The sequence below is a fragment of the Gobius niger genome (genome assembly GCF_951799975.1).
Source record: "Gobius niger genome assembly, chromosome: 2".
Lineage (NCBI taxonomy): Eukaryota > Metazoa > Chordata > Actinopteri > Gobiiformes > Gobiidae > Gobius > Gobius niger.
Genome location: NC_136853.1, coordinates 15,581 through 33,686, shown reverse-complemented (window position 1 = coordinate 33,686; position 18,106 = coordinate 15,581). Strand labels below are relative to the sequence as shown.

General features: G+C 42.9%; 1 protein-coding gene and 2 long non-coding RNA genes across 3 annotated transcripts; all 3 read left to right on the top strand.

Annotated features, from left to right (window-relative positions):
* Positions 1–6,757: 6,757 nt before the first annotated feature.
* Positions 6,758–8,161, top strand: LOC306959948 (uncharacterized protein; the record flags this gene model as incomplete). The annotated part of the gene is made up of 6 exons (XM_079552203.1): positions 6,758–6,772; positions 6,882–7,158; positions 7,234–7,411; positions 7,491–7,567; positions 7,651–7,837; positions 7,905–8,161. Exons 2-6 carry the CDS (start codon positions 7,075–7,077, stop codon positions 8,159–8,161), a joined length of 783 nt encoding a protein of 260 aa, XP_079408329.1. The 5' UTR covers positions 6,758–6,772; positions 6,882–7,074.
* Positions 8,162–8,302: 141 nt separating this feature from the next.
* LOC306959658 lies at positions 8,303–8,836 on the top strand. The gene is made up of 3 exons (XR_013792632.1): positions 8,303–8,433; positions 8,545–8,609; positions 8,760–8,836. It is a non-coding gene; the product is annotated as an uncharacterized lncRNA (long non-coding RNA).
* Positions 8,837–14,395: 5,559 nt separating this feature from the next.
* On the top strand, positions 14,396–16,343 carry LOC306959686. The gene is made up of 5 exons (XR_013792634.1): positions 14,396–14,500; positions 15,410–15,510; positions 15,694–15,784; positions 16,063–16,127; positions 16,195–16,343. It is a non-coding gene; the product is annotated as an uncharacterized lncRNA (long non-coding RNA).
* The last annotated feature ends 1,763 nt before the right edge of the window (positions 16,344–18,106 follow it).

Sequence of the window (18,106 nt, the reverse complement as noted above, 5' to 3'; positions counted from 1 at the left end):
TTGTTTGTTTCATGTTTTCGTCATGTTTTTGACTGTCGTTTCCTGAACCCGGGAGGTGTGGCCCATAAAGGTGCTGACCTCCGCCCTCAGTGCCGGGTCTTGGTGTGTTTCGAAATTCTAAGAGATATCATATATTCGTCAAATAATGTCATTTTCATGCATTATTTAATTCAATTAAATTTACACTTACATAGGTCGCGATGGCAGACCGGAGGTCAATGAAGGAGGGAGGTGGCCCCAGCTTCATCTCCTCCCAGGCCCGACACATGTACGACTTCAGATCCTTTATTGGTCTGCTCCCCAGTGAACTAAAAAAAGAACTTGTTCCTAGGCCCTGTCCTTGCCACTAGTGACGACCACCTGCGGCACCACCGGTATTCCTCTGCATCGAGGTAGAGCTGTGCAGGGCCGTATGTCTGGACCGTTTTGTGCCTCTCAACCTGAAAGCAGACACAAACATTAGATGATGCTTGTTCGGGCTGGGGGGCAGTTAAGTATTCTGGGGGCTGGAGAGGCAGGTAAGTATGGTTGGGGTCAGGTAAGTACGGACGGGACAAAGCGCCAAGTGAGCAGTAGTTGTAGTAGTAGTGGTACTATTAGAAATAGTATTTGTAGTAATAATGAAAAATGATTACAAAGCTGTTTCATCGGTTTTGAATATCCCACAGAAGAAACCCTTCGTTAAGACACACACTGAATTCAAACCACTCCTCGAAAGGCTACAATCTATAAAAAAAAGTGTCATTTTTACACTCACATTAATGAGGTAGCCAGCCTGATCGTTCCCCTCAGCGCCGTCCACCTCATCCCTGGTCATCTGTGTAAAGACCCCCGTCCGGTGGCCATAAATACACGCCAAGTACGCGGCCAGGTATCCCAGGACTCGAAAGCGCGTGGGCCTGTCCCTCGGTGGGGCCGCTTCTGCTTCGTCTGGACAGAGACACATTTTGTTTACATCAAAAAAACCCACAAATTAACAGTAACAGTGAGTTCAACTCTTACCCAGGAGGGAGGGGAGGCGACATCGTCTCCTTCGGAACCAGCCTTTGTTGTTTGGCAGCCTTAACTTTGATTTGGTGGACGGCGATGAGGCGGCCAGTGTCCCTTGTTAACTTTGTTAGCTCCCGCTGAAGGGCCTTCCTGTCTTTGTAGTTTATCCTGCAGTTTTCTGGCGTGTCCTGCTCCATGTACAGGATGAGACCTTCGGCGTCGTGGAGATAGCCAACAATAGTTGTTATTTTTAAGCCCACTCTTCTCAAGACAGTTGGGTAGCTGTTTAAGAACATTTTTGAATTAGTAACAGACCGATATGGCGCCAAAGAAAAAAAAAAGTAGTTACAAAATGTCTACTTACGCTCGCAGGGCAGTGATATTTTTTAAGAAGCTCCAGTCCCAGTGGGGCTTCGCAGAGGCCAGCATCATGTACTTGATGAATATTTTTGCCCTGGTGGCTTTGGTTACACAGTTCTCCTGAACCTTCTTTGTCCCACCAGACCGGAAAATGGCCTCTTCATAAGAATGCATATAGGCGGCTGCCAGGACACACAAAAAGTAGTTAATGAATCATCATGCAAACAATCAGTTCGAAGCCTGCCTTCAGACGTCACACAAAAGCTGAATAATGTGTTCTCTTACTAATAGGCTTGGAGAAATGAAATGTGTCTGTGTTGCCTCTGGTCCTCGGAGAGAAAAGGACCATCAGGGCAGGGTGGAGGGGGGGCGCTGATCTCCAGGCATCTTCTCCTCTCTGACGAGGAAACATTAGTTAGTGAGAAGAAACAGCGATAGAATAAATATGTCCACAGCTCAAACCACTCAGGCAAGTCGATTATGGAAGAAATTCTACATCCAAACATTTACTCACAACATCCGCCTGCATGGCCTGACAAACGGCATCTATGTTGTCTTGTATGTCTTTTATGTTATGCTCGTCCTCCTCATCTGACCCCGCTGGCTGAGTATGTTTCCTCTTTTCTGTATGTTTCTAAGGAAAAAGAAAAAGACAAAATTTATGATTGTCTTGCATATGGTAGGGGCTGGGGGGCAGGAAAGTATTGTGGTCTAATGTTTAACTCACTTTTCCTGGGACTGGCGATTCCTCCTCCTCCTCCTCCTCCTCCTCCTCCTCCTCCTCCTCCTCCTCCTCCTCCTCCTCCTCCTCCTCCTCCTCCTCCTCCTCCTCTCCTGCTTCCAGCTCTGGCCCCACGTCTGAGTCTGTCGTCTTCCGGTAGGTGCTGTGGGAAAAAAGTAGTTATAGTGGTGGCTGGAGGCCAGGTAAGTGTTGTGGTCTAATGTTTCACTCACTTTTCCTGGGACTGGCGATTCCTCCGACTCCTCCTCCGACTCCTCCTCCGTCTCTTCTGCTTCCAGCTCTGGCCCCTCATCTCCCGGCTCCTGCTCCTCCGTCTCCTCCTCCTCGCTCTCCTCTGGCCCTGACGTTATGACCACCACGCTGTCTGTGTCGTTGTCCTCCTCCTCACTTTTGTCAGACTAATAAAGAAAAAAAAACAGTTCAAAGAAATGACTTTACATGTAAGGAAAAGGCTGGTGAGTTGTTTGTGGGGTTGGATACAAGTGAATAATGTTAAATGTTAGTGAAAGTAGTAGTTTCAAAAATGTAAAGAAATTGAACTCACCGATGACGGCGGCGACGCCTGGCTCCCGCTGGACCTGGAGGATGCTTCCTCCCCTGCCGCTGCCTGTAGTGAGACAACATATGTGCATATGCAGAATTTGACACAATTGTCGCAACACGAAAATGTCCTACATAGACATATGTTACCTTAAGAGCTGCAACCTCTTTTTTGAGGTTACATGTGTCATTTATCTGATTGTGCAAATGATTTTCCGGATCAAGTTCATATTCGTGTTCGTGTTCGTATTCGGGCATTCCAAACTCATAGTTAATTCTTCTATCAACGTCAGTGTCAGTTATCCCAGCCATATAATTTCACTGTAATCCAACGGGGAGTCCTGTCCCCTGTAATGCGTTTGGTTAGACATACCTTATGTCGTGGATGCATTTAGCTCAGCAAGTGGAGGACCAAGCAGTGTCTTCAAGCTTGAAGTCAATTCATCTGCGTGTCCTGCTTTGCCCTTTCGACGGGGACTCTCCCAGCCCGCCGCTTGGAGGATCGCCTCCAAGTCCAGCTCCTGGGATGATGATGTTTCCATAGTTATTCCATACTTTTGCAACTCCACGGCTGCAATCTGAGGGTTTTCAAACACTTTGCTGGTGCCTTCTGCTTCAAATATTTTCAGCTTTGCTGGGTACAGAATGCGCGTTTTAATGTTGCGCGCATGTAGTTGTTTCCGTACCTGTCTGTACTTTGCGCGCTCCTTGTACACTTGTGCTGGGAAATCCTCGTCAACATAAATCCTACTTTCGTTCAGTCGTATGTCCTTCTTGGCCCACGCAGCCTGTAGCACCCTTTGCTTTTCTACATAGCTCTGAAAGCGAACCACGATGGATCTGGGTCGCTTTGGCGAGCCTGTGGCACTTTCATGCATGGCTGCGGCTCGGTGCGCTCTTTCGATATGGACTTCAGTAATTCCCAGCTGTTCGATGATTAATTTATTTACAAATTGCACCATGTTGCTTCCCTCCGTCTTTTCGGGAACCGAATAAATCCGAACATTCTTTCTTCTGGACCGACTCTCAAGGTCCTGGCACTTTTCGTCCAGTTGTTTTTGTTTGCGTAAAACCTGAACGAGCACTTTGGTCAACTCGATATTACGACTTTCATTTTCCGCAATCCTGTCTTCTGCGGCACAAACACGTCCTTTCAAATGGTTCATTTCTTCTTTCATTTCCTTAATATCTTTCTTCACCATTTCAAAGTTACCGGTGGTTTCAGTCCGGAATTTCTTTATTTCCCTCATGATATCGGCAAGGGAAATATTTTCGGCGTCCTCCTCATGGCCATTTGAGGGAGTCTCCTCAACCGGTGGCTTATTCCTTTGACTTGGTTTTGGCATCTTGAGATATTCTTACCAGTATCGAGTGAACAAGTTTCAGTCGTTGTTTTGGTCAAAATTGCAATACTCCAAACGGTAGTTTTTAAGGCTTTTCTCTGTGCCTGCGCGCTCAGCCATCTTGTTTTGTTTTTTCTTGTTTTTTTTTTTTTTTTTTTTTGTGGGTATCGAAGTGATATTAAAGGACAACTAAGCACCAAATCAACTTTTCTTAGCTTATAAACTGCATAAATATGTTTCTTATAGTGCTCTCTACACGTCCTGGTCATTTTTTTTACATTTTAGTGCAAATTAGATAAAATCTCACTTTTGAGCCAAAAAACTTCTGTGTGGCTCTCTCTCTCCATTTTCGGTTGAGCTATTTGAATTTCGTGCCCTGTCTCTCCATTTGCTCTGGCCTCTGTGTGACGTCACTTTGTGCTGTGTGACGTCCGTCGCTCTGGCGCTTGGGGTATAAAACCAGCCGAGTCTCGCACACGCCCCCGTAGCGAGTTGGCGTTGGAATAGCGAGCGAGCATTTTACATCGATTTTCAGGTTAGCAGTATATTAGCATAGTATTTAGTTAGTTCTTTAGCGTTTCTAGTGTAGTTACTTTAGTCAGGTAGTTTCGTAGCGTGGTTAGATTAGTTTGATTTTGTTATTGTGTGTTAGTTTAGATTAACGGAGTGCATTTAGTATAGGCTAGGTGTTAGCATTAGTTGTAGTTAGTGTTATTGTGTGTAATATTAGCGTGTAGTGTTTGTTGTAGTCTTGTTTGTCAGGATGGGGAGAAAGTGTAGTGTTGTGGGCTGTCATAGTACTGTAGGGTTACATTACTTTCCACAGGACTTAGACTTTAGGCGCCAGTGGTTACGCGCAATTGGCCTGGGGGAAAACTGCGAACTCCCGCCTTATGCTGGAGTTTGCAAAGAACATTTTACGCGTGATTCCTTCGCCAACTTGATGGAGTTTGAGCTTGGCTTTGCTAAGAAGCGCCTTTTGAAGAGCGAGGCTGTCCCCACCCTTGGTCTTCCACAACTGAGGATGGAGCTACCAACACTGCTGCCCCGCCAACCCGGAGCTTTCGGGCGCCAAGCTGAGGTGAGTGAACAAAGTCATGACCAAAACAACTAATATTGATGATTTGGCGCTTATAATAGCAATCTTTGTAGCTGCAGTGTCAGACACATAACGTCAAGAGCTGCAGACTTGTCACCTTTTGGCGGAAAACGCCGTTTTGATCCTGAAAACGGTCATCCACGTAAATCGTGCATATCTATACTAAAGCATATTTGGAGTGGGGTAGAGGGCTTTGTGTAGGCGACCCGGTGCCGTGGTCACAACAGCGCTAATGACTTTGAATGTTGAATGCACCGAAGGGGCCATTTCAGCGCCACAACAGCCCTGATCCAGCCCCAGGGCTGTGGGCGCTGACTGCGCCTCCAGACCGGCTTCAACATCCCCCTGCCCCGCGAGGGAACTGCGCGGCTCCGCGGAGCAGGTCACCGCTGTATTGCTGAGTTTAGTGCAGTATGTTACATGCTCTCGGTTTTGTTGTTCACTCTGTTAGCTAGTGGAGGGCTAACTTTTGCCTTGAGTTTATAATGTCGTAAGCTAACGCGATCTCCAGGACATGACTGTCACTAGCGTTTGTTTTTATCACGTCCACATAGCTGCGTGTTGAACAACGGTATTAAAATAAAACATTCAGCTCTACAGTCTCCGTGGTCACAGTAGGCTAAAGGTATCTCCTGAAGTGCGCTGTGTTGCTAACCTTTCAACATATTAAAAGTAATAAAGCTATAACGTCAAGTTTAGTATCTTATCCTGTGTCTTTTGCAGTCACTGCTGACTGCAGTGTGAAACTAACACAAAAGCATAGCCAAAAACGGGTAAATGCAGTAAAAGTCCAAGATTTAGTTCCTAAAAGATAGAAAAATATTACCCCAATGCTCCTCAGGTCAAGTACCATAATATTTAGCAGACAGCCTGCTTTTTCTTTATAAATAATAGTTACTCAAGTACAAGTCAAGTATTACTGTCATTAGGAAGACCCCATACAGCAAATTGTCCCTGGCCTCATCAGTATTCTTGTTGCACAAAGCACATGCGATTATTTCTGTAATTCTAGTGTTGAATTAGTTTTATTTTTCCGGGTGCATGGTAGCTGCATGTTGCTCATGGTTTGGGTTGCTGAAGCCCTACAATAGACATATGTCTTAGCGCACAGGCTTCAAACCATTGCTGGGAACATCTTCTACTTTGTTTACTACTCTGATATAAAACGCAATAATCTACACTGCAGAAATTAGTCTTTCTATACCACTATACAAATAAAGACTTTTCTCCCTTAAAACTATGTGTTATTACTAATATTATTGCTTATGTTTTCAGCCTAAAGCAACCAGAGAAATGGCCTGTCAGACTGATCCGATCATCAGCAGGCATGCATGTGTCCAGGCCAATGTGAAGCCTAGCAGGCGGAGCAAAGGTGATTTGTCTGTTATAACATTGTCTGGATAATACATTATTTGAATCGTATAAGATTTTCATTTTGCTTTGGATTTGTTGCTAGATTCTACTGTAACTATTTCTTAGTGCTATTAAAAATGTTTTTTCTTTATTCTTGTAAACAGGCTTGCAAGTGCAGGTTCCACAGAGGAGCGTCAGCGTTTCATGTGGTACCGAGACCTTCATGGAAATCCCTCTTCCTGAAAGTCCCCAGGCAGCCTCCACACCACTGAAAAGGAAAAGGTGTGACGTGTCTGTGTTTGACCCCAGCTTCCATCTGAACAACAGTTCTCTGAACTGTTCAAGGTACAAATTATGGGGGGATGAATGCTTTTGTAATGTTTAAAAATATACGTTGGAACAAATTGGATTGTATTGTCTTCAATGGTTACATTTGCCTTTTTCTGCAACATAGCGCTTCCACTGAAGTCCCTCCCCACAAAGCCAAAAAGTACATCGTTCACGAGGACCAACTGTTGGCACTTTTCCAGAAATGTCCTGTCTGCACTCATCGTTGTACAGTTGACACAGCCACATTGGGCACACTCCTCCGGGTGAAACAGCACTGTCCAACCTGTGAGTACTTCAACGACTGGTCCAGCCAGCCGATGGTGAAGGACATCCCAGCTGGAAACCTTCAGCTTTGTGCTGCTGTCCTCTTCACTGGCTTGTGTTTTGCTCAGATTTCCAAGGTAGAGCCAAATTCTCATCTGTATTGACTATGTTTCCATATCGTTCAGTTGGTAATATTACTTTACAATTTATAGTTCCTGAGGGCTTTCAACATTCAAGGGCTGTCGGAGCAAACTTTTCACAAGCATCAGGCCAAGCTCCTCATCCCAACGGTCAGCTGGCAGTGGAAGCTTGAGCAGGATGAACATATCAGGGAGGCAGCTGCTAGTGGGGCTTTGACAATGGGCGGGGATATGCGCGCTGACTCTCCAGGTAAATCATTTATTAATTAATGAAGATTCTTTTTATGTTTGAATAAAAGTATGCCAAAGTGTAATGTGCATTGCTGCAGGACATTCAGCCAAGTATGGTAGCTACACTATGATGAATCTGCAAAGTAACAGAGTAATTGACATCCAACTTGTCCAGGTAAAACACCATCATGATTACATTTGGACATTTAAATAGGGATCATTGTGCACATTTCTGTAGAGCATTCTGTTCTCTTTCAGAGCAATGAAGTTGGAAACAGTGTAAGGATGGAGAAGGAGGGATTTATACGCAGTCTGACCATGCTGGAAGAGAGGGGTGTCAAAGTACAGGCCATTGTGACAGACAGACACACAGGAGTGCAGAAGTTTATAAGGGAGGAAAAAAAGGACATCACTCACTATTTCGACCCTTGGCACATGGGAAAGGGTATGTATTGAGTGTAAAATTAACACAAAAAAATAAAAAAATATTATGTGTATCCATTTATATATAGGAATTGGGAAGAAGATTGATGAGCTGGCGAGGAAAAAGACCACTCAGGACGTGGGCCCGTGGAGGAAGAGCATAGTCAACCATCTTTATTGGTCAGCTTCAACTTCCTCCTCAGGAGAAGAAGCTGTGGCTAAGTGGACTTCTGTGGCCAACCATATACAGGATGTTCACGCCCATGACAATGCCCTGTTCCCATGCTGCCAACACGAGCCTCTGGTTGGGGAAAGAGCAAGGCAGTGGCTCAGGCCAAGTATGTAAAGACTATGCTTTTTTTAAATAATATTTTAAGTTGTATTGGAAATTTTTCATTGGCTTTCTAAACCAAGTAAATTTTCCATTGATGTCATGATCATTTTTGTTTAGGCACAGCAGCATGTGAAAGACTCCATTTTATTGGCTCCACGGTTTCTAAAGGACGTGGAGAAAATCAGCCCACTGTACCACACGTCCTACATTGAGGCATTCCACAGCCTGATCATTAGGTTCTCGCCGAAAAGTGTGGGCTTTTCCTTTAAAGGAATGTTGGCCAGGTAATGAATACCAAAACCTTCTCAAAGTATCCATTTTTATTTCCTCATTATATATTTCTTTGAAACTGTAATAATGTCAGTGCTGCCTTCTGTTTGTTTTGATTGTTCTAGGTTACAAATTTCAGCTATGCACTACAATGAGAACGCGCAACGCACACATGCCAGAACTTCTACCGGTGAGCTGAGATACTCCATAGTGTATCCGAAGTACAAACACGGTGACTATACTGTGAGAGCTCTGAAGACCAAATCCACCACATGTATGTCCGAAAACAAGCTTGACGGTTATGTATGAGTATTGTAATAATAATTATGTTTTTCCCAAGTCTACATTGACAAGCTGATGGCTCTGCTGTTCGAGTGCGTGGTTCAGGATGCGGCGCCATATCAAGAGTACTCGGACAATATACCTGTGCCGGAACCACTCTGTGGTCAGTATGAGAGGCCAGACAAAAAGGAGGTAGTAAGCAGGCACAGGTCACGGTTTTTCAAGAGCACATAAGGTGACCAGAAGATAATATACAATAAGACCTTCCAGAACTAAACACTATGCAAGATGATCATTGTTATAGGTTTGCTTCTGACATGCCTACATGCCAATAACAACTCAAATCTTTTCAGAAAGCAGACATGAGTCAGCCAAGAGACATGGCTAACAATGAACCAGAGGTGTGGGCAAGACGGGATGGACCTCAGTCTCAGGTATACCTCCATGAGAGCCCACCAGAATATTGATGATAAATTGATGATCATAGTGAGGATCAATTTGCATTATACATTTCATTAATGTATCATTGTAGGACACTAAAGAAATATTGAATGTAAAATGGTCACATTTATACAGCACCTTTCTACCTGCTTTAGGCACTCAAAGGGCTTTACATCAAGGAACCAGTCACCCATTAACTCTCATTCATGCACCAGTGTATGCAGATACTGGAAGCAGGGTGAAGTGTCTTGCCCAAGGACACAACGACAGTGTGCACCTGCGGCGTTCGAATCAATTCTCCGATCACAAGACGACCTTCTCCACTCTCTGCACCACTGTCGCCGGAGAATGTATACAAGTGTAGATTATACATATAAATGTGTATGTAGTGTCGGGGCAAAGCCATTTGTCAGGAATTGGTTGTTTGCAGGTTCTAGAATGTGATGATGTCACAGGAGCCAGTTTTTCCTATTAACTGTTAACTCTCACAAGTCATATCTAAAAAGAAAATGTGTGAATTACAAAAATTATCATTAATATAAGTCACAGGGTCTATGATTTGTCTGTGAAAGACCAAAAATGTCTGAATATAATGTAAAATAATTTAGCAATTGTAGTTTACATGTTACACCAGCAGGTGGGAGAATTGTGGCTAATGAGCTATAAATTCATCATTCATTTTGTTTTTTTGCCACATTATGTGCATTAGGTGTTTATGGGCAGAATTAATATAAGTACCAGTTATTTCTAGACAATGCTCCTAACTCACGATGTATACACCAGGAAGAATGGTGCTTATGCATCCCTCCCACATAAGCCTGCACATAAACTTTTAATTGATTTTTTAATATTTTTAGTTTTGTTAGAACTAATGACAACATGCATTTCTGCATGTACTTGACAACACTACGACTCATGTGGCTAGCATGTTGATGATAGGACTAATGTCACAGATAAAGTACTACTTTATAAAATCAACCAATTCATCCAACTCAGGATCAGCAGTGTGTTATACCTCAATGTGCAGATGTGTCACATATCATTTATCATACCACGATTCAAAGATTGTTTTATTTGTCAAACCATTTGTGAGTACATTTAGGTGTTAAAGGTCTTTCAATGTTAAAATGATTGCGATGCAAATCTGTACTCTGCATTTTGGCAAAGTATTATAATGATTTAATCAAGGAACTCCTTGAAAGATGATTCATTTCAAGGGGCCATAACGTAAATAACTGTAAAAAAAAAAAGAAATCAATAAGCATTACTTACTGTCTAAGGTATGCACTGTCACACAGAACTACAGTGCGATATGCAAAGTGTGTAACAGATAAATGACATGTACTAGAATAACTCCTGCAGAGCCCTGCGCTCCTCTTCTAACATGTTTTGTATGTGTCCAGGTACAGGCAGTGGCGCAATCGTGCTTTTGTCGTGGCAGTGCCTTAATTCACTCCCACTGTTTTGCCTGTGCTTTTACAGAACATCGCTTTTTTATACTATTTTTTCATTAAGAGAAGATGTAGTTGTAAAGTGCCATGGAAATAAACTTTGATTGATTGGTTATCAACTGGTGTGTTGCACAGTAAACTTCAAGGCACATTTCAACACAAACTAGAATTATGTATTTTGGCATTTATATACTCTACAATGATGGTTAAAATGCCAAATATGTATTATGTACTGAAATTATATATTTTTTAAGTCAAATGGCTTTCCTTGAAATGTAGGAGGGTCAACTTCAGTTGAGAGACACTGCAACTGAGCTAATAGATCCCATTCTCAGCTGTCTAGCTATACAATTATGTAAGCGTGTATATAAGGGTGGAATGATAATTTGCGGTGTGTGCAATGCAATGACAGGTGTTTAAATTTATATGACAAGACAAGCAATAAAAATGTTCAGAATGGCAATTGTGTTCTTTGGATATTTTTTATTGGCCATGGAAATCCAGGGCTGGAAGGAACCCTGTATAGGCCACATCCTCCGGAAACTCCTGCCTGATGCGGGTGACGGCACAGGACGGGATCACCACTCTAATGTGCTGCCCGAGGTAGCCCCAGCACCACCTGACCACATTCCGGTACGCAAGGTGCCGGTAATTGCTGAAAGAAGTGATGTATGTGTTGTCAACGACATCATTTTAAATCAATAGGCTATCCTGCAAAAACTAACCTGTGCACCAACGTCTCTGGCATCTCACCAAAGAGCTGCACATATGTCCCATACACTGCCTGCAGTACATATGGGTTGAGGGCAACTGCCTCGAAACCCGGGTGCTCAGTAATGCAGGTGTTGACACCCACCTGCTGACATCTGTGCATCACCTACCACAAATGGGACAATTAATGCTAGCGAAAGTTGGAAAAAAATAAAAAGTCGTAATGTTTTGTGCATATTACTACAGAACTAAACATTGAATTATTATGTCTTGTGCTTTTATTTTATTCAAGTATACCTTTGGTGTCTCCCTGCAGCACACATTCTCCACTGGGGACAAGGACGTGCAGTGGCCGCATAAACACCTGTTGATTCAGTCATAGCTTATTATGTCTGTATGATACCTCAATATCCATGTATGAACATATCTACAATTTAATATAAATATGAACCTTTCGATTGCGTTTGCTCTAAATCAGATAAACTGAGCGCTAATGCTAACACCAATTTACCATTCGCTAACGGGACCCATCCTTCGCGGCACTGACGCCTCGGCGGGCTCGTCAGTACCGGCCGCACCGGTGGCCTCGGGCAACGAGCGAGCCATCGGCTCAAACATGTACGGCTCAGGGCCGCCGGCCGCCGGCCTCCTCCACATCAACATCCTCCACCTCCACCTCCGGTGATGAAGGGGGAGAAAAATCCTCCACCTCAAAAGACCTCTCGGTCGCGAAGCTGCTGTCACTGTCACTCTCCATCATTAGCTAGCGGTCAGTCACGGCGCCAATGTGTCAATCACAGCCCAGACCACGCCCAACTCTAAGCCCCCCTGCTTGCCCCCTGGTCCGCTGAGCAACGCCCTTTTTAGATGGAATTTTCAAATTTTCTTGTGGGCGGAGTAAGGCTGGGCACTGGTGTTTAGTTGTTCTTTAATAACAACGGCTTACACTTGTATTGCACTTTACAAGCCTGTGTCACAAGTTCCTGAAAGTGCAGTCGTCATTATTCATTCATTGGTGGAAAACTGTTATTGAAGCCACAGCCGCCCTGGGGCAGACTGTCCATTTACCACATGGCTATATAATGTGTTGTTCATATCCTGAGCGCTTATTATGTCAGTGCCCTCTGCTGGACACGTGTGGAACTCTATCCTTTTTTTTTAATGTATTGCCCCCTAGTGGCTAGAATGAGCATTCTGGTTATTCTTTAAACATTCATAACTCCGCACAGGAATGGGCTAGAGACTTACTTTTTTTTTTGACATACTCTGGAATTTATGCTCTACACGGGCCGGATCAGGCCCGTTGGCCGTATGTTTGACACCCCTGCTTTAGAGAAACACTATTTTCCCTCTTTTTAGCCATTTTCTTATTTATCACATAAATAAAGTCAAATGTAAATCGGGCCCATATGGATATTTTCTCACAGCAGATTGTTCAGTAGAAGTGAAAAGACGGCAGTTGTAGCAAGCGCTAGCTAACTGTTAGCATTAGCCCGATGCTAACATGTAGCATGAAGTTAGCATTCTCCGTTATTCATGTATTTATGGGCTGTTGAACCACTTTGCTCCTCCCCATGTCTTTGTTTCTTTATTTAGTAGAAACTATATTCGTAATTCAGCGTTTGTTACAGTAGTTTTTGAATAATTAGACAAAGCTTAGATTTTTTTCAAAATTGTTTTTCCCCTTAAAGGAATAGGCCACCGTTTTTATATACTAAGATATGTTCTTACCTCACTTTAGTCGAGTTAATATATCCCCGTCTGGTCTTTGTCCGTGCGCTCACACATACGCAGCCTCTCCCACATGTGACATAGCTCCGAAAAAGCTCACGATAGAAGCTACCAAGCTCTTCCACGTGTTCCCTATTTAAATAAAGTTACGTGAAGTGTTTTCATGCGAAGTATATTTACACAGAAATGTAACGTGTCGATTTTATAAGCAAATAAAAAGGGGGACTATATTGTGAGGCGTAATGATACGAGGAGTAAAACGTCCGCGCAGTAACTCCTAAAGGTTATTGACGGAAGTGAGCGGGGGAAGTCTTTAGGAGTTACTACGCGGACGCTGTGCTCCTAACAGGGGCCGGGTTTGCGGCTGGCGGAGGCAAATTAAAGCCGGTCTCTAAAACAGGCCGGGGCTTTTATTAGAAACTAGCGGTAGAAATATTCCCCATGTTAGGAATTTGTCTCATACTGGTGTAAATGAAAACTCAGGTGCAGGAAGTAACAAACGGGAACCCGGGCCGAGGGGGACGCTGCGGAGGAGCTGATCCCAGCGTAACTTTGACACAGATTTAGCCACTTTTCAAACCTCCTGTGACGATTTTTGGAAACAGGGGGAGAGTTGTGTGACCCTCCAGGGTTTTAATAAAGTCTCCATCGCGTCTTCAAAGCACGTCCAGCTGCTCCGTGTGCAGGTCAGTCCCACGCCTCAAAATAACTCCTCCCATCAGCGCGAGCGTCTCGTCTTCTCTCGGGTCAGTCTCATGATCGATCACAAACACAAACGCTCCGTCTAAACTCGCCTTTTACACAAGATAACAACAAATAATCCGGTCCGCGGTAAAAACGAAACAGAAACCTGCAGTGACACTGATGTCAAAGCTCCGCTAACAGTAACGAAACACTTCCTGTTGTCCCGACAAAATAAAAGGCGTCAATGTTCCAGCCGCTGGGAGAGGGTTTGAAATGTTCATTAATAAATGAACCTAATATTTTAGGTGCAAATGGACACTAATCTCGTCTTTCTTCATTTTCCTGGTCGTCCGTTTTGCTCAAATAGAAATAAAGGCCTGTCTCTAATTGTGGCCTGGTTCCAATAAAGGCCTGGTCCTGATGCCCTTGAGTAAATAAAGGCCCCGGCCGATATTAGAGCATTTACGGTAGCTCTACGTTTTGTATGATTTCCATTCAAGTTTTCTAACATACAAAAAAAAAAAAACATAAATGTTTTACATCTAAAACAGTATAGGATGAAGACTTACCCAGGAATGTGGCGAGTGTCCGTCGGTGCTGCTGAAGAACTGTGAGAGTGACCCCAACAGGCCCTTTTCACGCTGACGTCACGAATCCGCCTTCCGCCTTCCGGGCAGTGTAAAACGACTTCCTGTCCGCGCTACTCTAATGGAATGAGATCGTGTGTTTCAATCTGAAGTGTCATATCTTCAAGAAAATCACCGTGGACGTCAAGTGGAAGGTATGTAATCATTGACAACATGTCGTACATTGTGTAGGGAGTAGAAATATCACCCAAGAATAGCCGTGTGATGATAGAGAAGTGAGTTTGTCCAGAAGCTTGTAGCCAGTTGTAATGCTAACACATGCTAGCATGTGTTAGCTTGTGTTAGCTAACACATGTGTTAGCATGTGGGCAGGTTTCTTCTGGCGTGTTTGCTCATATTATTAATCATTGATAACAAGTTGTCCATTGTGTAGGGAGTAGAAATATCAGCCAATGATCACTGTGTGATTATAGAGAAGTGACTTTTTCCAGAAGCTTGTAGCCAGTTGTAATGCTAACATATGCTAACACATGCTGATGTGGGAAGATTTCTTCTGGCATATTTGCTCACATTAATTAATCTGTGTAAACTATTGTTTGGTTTCCTAGTTATAGATCTGTAGATGGTGCTGCAATATCTTAACTTCAAAATATAGGCCATCATAGCTCCAAATGTAATGCAACATTAGGAATATGTTACTGAACAGTGAGAAACGCTTGACTATAGGTGTTATGAACATGCCGTCACGGCCGAGGCTGTAGTGGGCAACACAAATGTATTTTATTGACGATAATAATAGTTCTAGGGTGGGTCAAAACAATTTTCACAAATAGAGCATTGCTGCCCTTGTGTGGTGAAAGAGTTGTGATTTAAACAATAAATAAACAACAATGATCCTGCCTACAACAGTTATACGTTTGCTTGTTATTAATTATACATTGTATGTGTACATGTGTTGTATAGGCGACGCTTAAAATTGACATCTTAAAGAGTAAAGACTACCCACTGTTTTATTTAAATTTATTACGATGTTGCTCCTTATATCCCACCTAAATCTTATGTGCTAATTAAAGTTTTTCACTCTAGGCTTTCTTTTTTTGTAGGATGGCCCAGTCATCACGTGACATCTAACATTTATCCCATTACTTTCCAATATACTGCAGAGTGAGGGGACTGTCAGATGTCACAGGCACATCATCTTCAGGTAATATTTCAGCAATTGTGTAACATTATGGATAGAGATCCAAGTCTCACTCATCTTTGTTGGAGTTGCTCTGTAGCAGACACGGATTGCATTGAAAGACTGTATAATAAACGCTTGTTTGAAGCTACATAAAATGAAGTTGATGTTCTGTACCAATAGACTTAACTGTATTTTTTTCAACAGATAACCTTCAACTTAAATTATGTCCCGGTTACTGTGCAGGAAAAGTCCTGTGGGGAAGGCCCTCCGTACTTTACCAAACAGCACACGACAGGTAATAATGGCAATATGAAGCCTCATGTACGAATGGGGTCATTGTGTCAAATGATTAAAAACTAAAGCCTCATTTGAATGATTGAAGATTTAAATGTATTAAAATCAACAAAGTAACTTATTTTGTTATATCTGAATGCCTCCGTTGAAATATTGTTTGTGAAAGCATTTCTATTCACCAAGGCATTGGTCACATAATCTCATGGTTCATGAAACATGAAGGTTCATTTTGGAAACATTGTTTGAAGCCTTTTTCCTTTTGCCCATCATTGTCAATAGCACCATGGGCTTTAAAAGTGTGCCTGTTCCTTTATCCATTCACCAGTACACGGCCAAGCACGCAGGTAAAGTTTTTCTCTGTAATTCTTATTATTGGCTCTACTGTCAAGTAACATGTATCTGTCATTTTAGGAAACTGCACAAGAGGCTACTACAGAAGTGGTGGTAAAAAAATATCCACAAATAAGACAAAAATAAAACTATTTGTACAGAAAATCAACATTTTGTGGACCTTCAAACATACGTATATTATGCAGAGTCATTCACAATAAAGGCCTGCAGCTGACAATAGGAATGAATGAGACTTGGATCTCTGTCCATGTTACATGACTGCTGAAATAGAAACTGAAGATGTGCTTCCTTGTTTTTCTTCATGGGCTTATGGCATCTTCCCCTGACAGTCACCTCACTCTGTCTGCACTGTATTTGAAACTGATGGGAAAATGTTAAACTGGAATGAACAGTGTAATGCTAATCCCACTTGTCTTTTTAAAATTTACAAAACATTGTAGTTAAAGCAATGAAACCACACTGGTCTGCCAACATATTTAAACTTAATGTTATCTTTTCATGAAGAATTTATAATCCTTTTCCATTTTTGATCTTTTAGTAAATTAATCTAAGTCAAACACCAAGTCCTCAAATCAATCAACGCTTTGTCAGTCATTTAAAAACAATGTTGTTTGGACATTAGAATATTACATAGTATGTGGTGTAATCCTGTAAGTGTACAGACCCCATCAATAAATACCCACTGTGTAAACCTGGCACATCAAGAGTTTATTGTTCCAGGCATAAATACAGTAACATTAGAAAAACAGATCAAAAAGTGCATTAAACACAGGATATGGTCAGAGTTGGATATAGATGTAATTAATGTTCAGTTATTGCAGAGTGTTGTATGGTTCACTGTCCAGGGAAGGAGGGGAGAGAGGGGAAAGCCTCACTGGGTCTTCCTGAGAAGACACGGGTGAAGACACAGTCAATGTTCTGTGCATGGAAAGTGTCCAGTTAGATCTGTGAACTGATGAGTAGGGAGTCTGTTACCTCAAGCAGAAGTTACTATGGGAGTTTTTTCTCCCACATCTTTCTTCCAACACCTAATAGCAGCAGGTAGAGAATAGCGCTGGATCAAATACAGCCTGTCATATGCAACAATAGACCATGGTGGTGAAGGCAGCTCCATGGTGAGTGTAAACACACCATTACATACGGAGGTGTCGCAGCAGAGTCATTTGTGTATATTTTTTTCTAACCCAGCACTCATTTACATATTTTTTGTGTGTTCTCTGTTGAGCCTCTGTTGGGCGAGTTTTCTCCCCTAACTCCCTAAACCGAGCATATTCCTGTTTGGCATTACCCAAATAAAAGCGTCTTGAAAAAAGCGTCAAAATAGCAACAAAAACACACAAAAAATGTCACTAAAGCAACACGGCAACAACGTGAGGAGAAAGATTGGAGAAAATGTAAAGCGGGGTTCAGAGGTTAAAGTGGACATGAGAGGTTTTAAAGAAGAAGGAGAAGGGGAAGAAGAAGAGGAAGAAGGAGAAGAGGAAGAAGGAGAAGAAGAGGAAGAGGGAGGAGGAAGAGGAAGGAAGAGCAATGAAGAGGAAGGAAGGAGAAGAAGAGGAGGAAGAGGACGAAGAAGGAGGAAGAGGAAGGAAGAAGGAGGAGAAGAAGAAGAGGAGGAGGAAGAGGAAGGAAGAGCAAGGAAGAGGAAGGAAGGAGAAGAAGAGGAGGAGGAGGAAGAGGACAAAGAAGGAGGAAGAGGAAGGAAGAAGGAGGAGAAGAAGAAGAGGAGGAGGAGGAAGAAGACATGGTCACAAAGCGCTTTACATGAGACAATTTACATACGTTTGTAGCTTCAGTTTCCCCTGGGGAGACTGACAGAAGTGCTGTCACGACTGCACAGACGCACATCATTCATCCTGGCCTATTGTACATGTTTTTAGTGCTAGGGGAAACCGAAGTACCCGGAGGAAACCTACGCAGACACGGGGAGAACATGCAAACTCCACACAGGTGGGAATCGAAATCAATATTT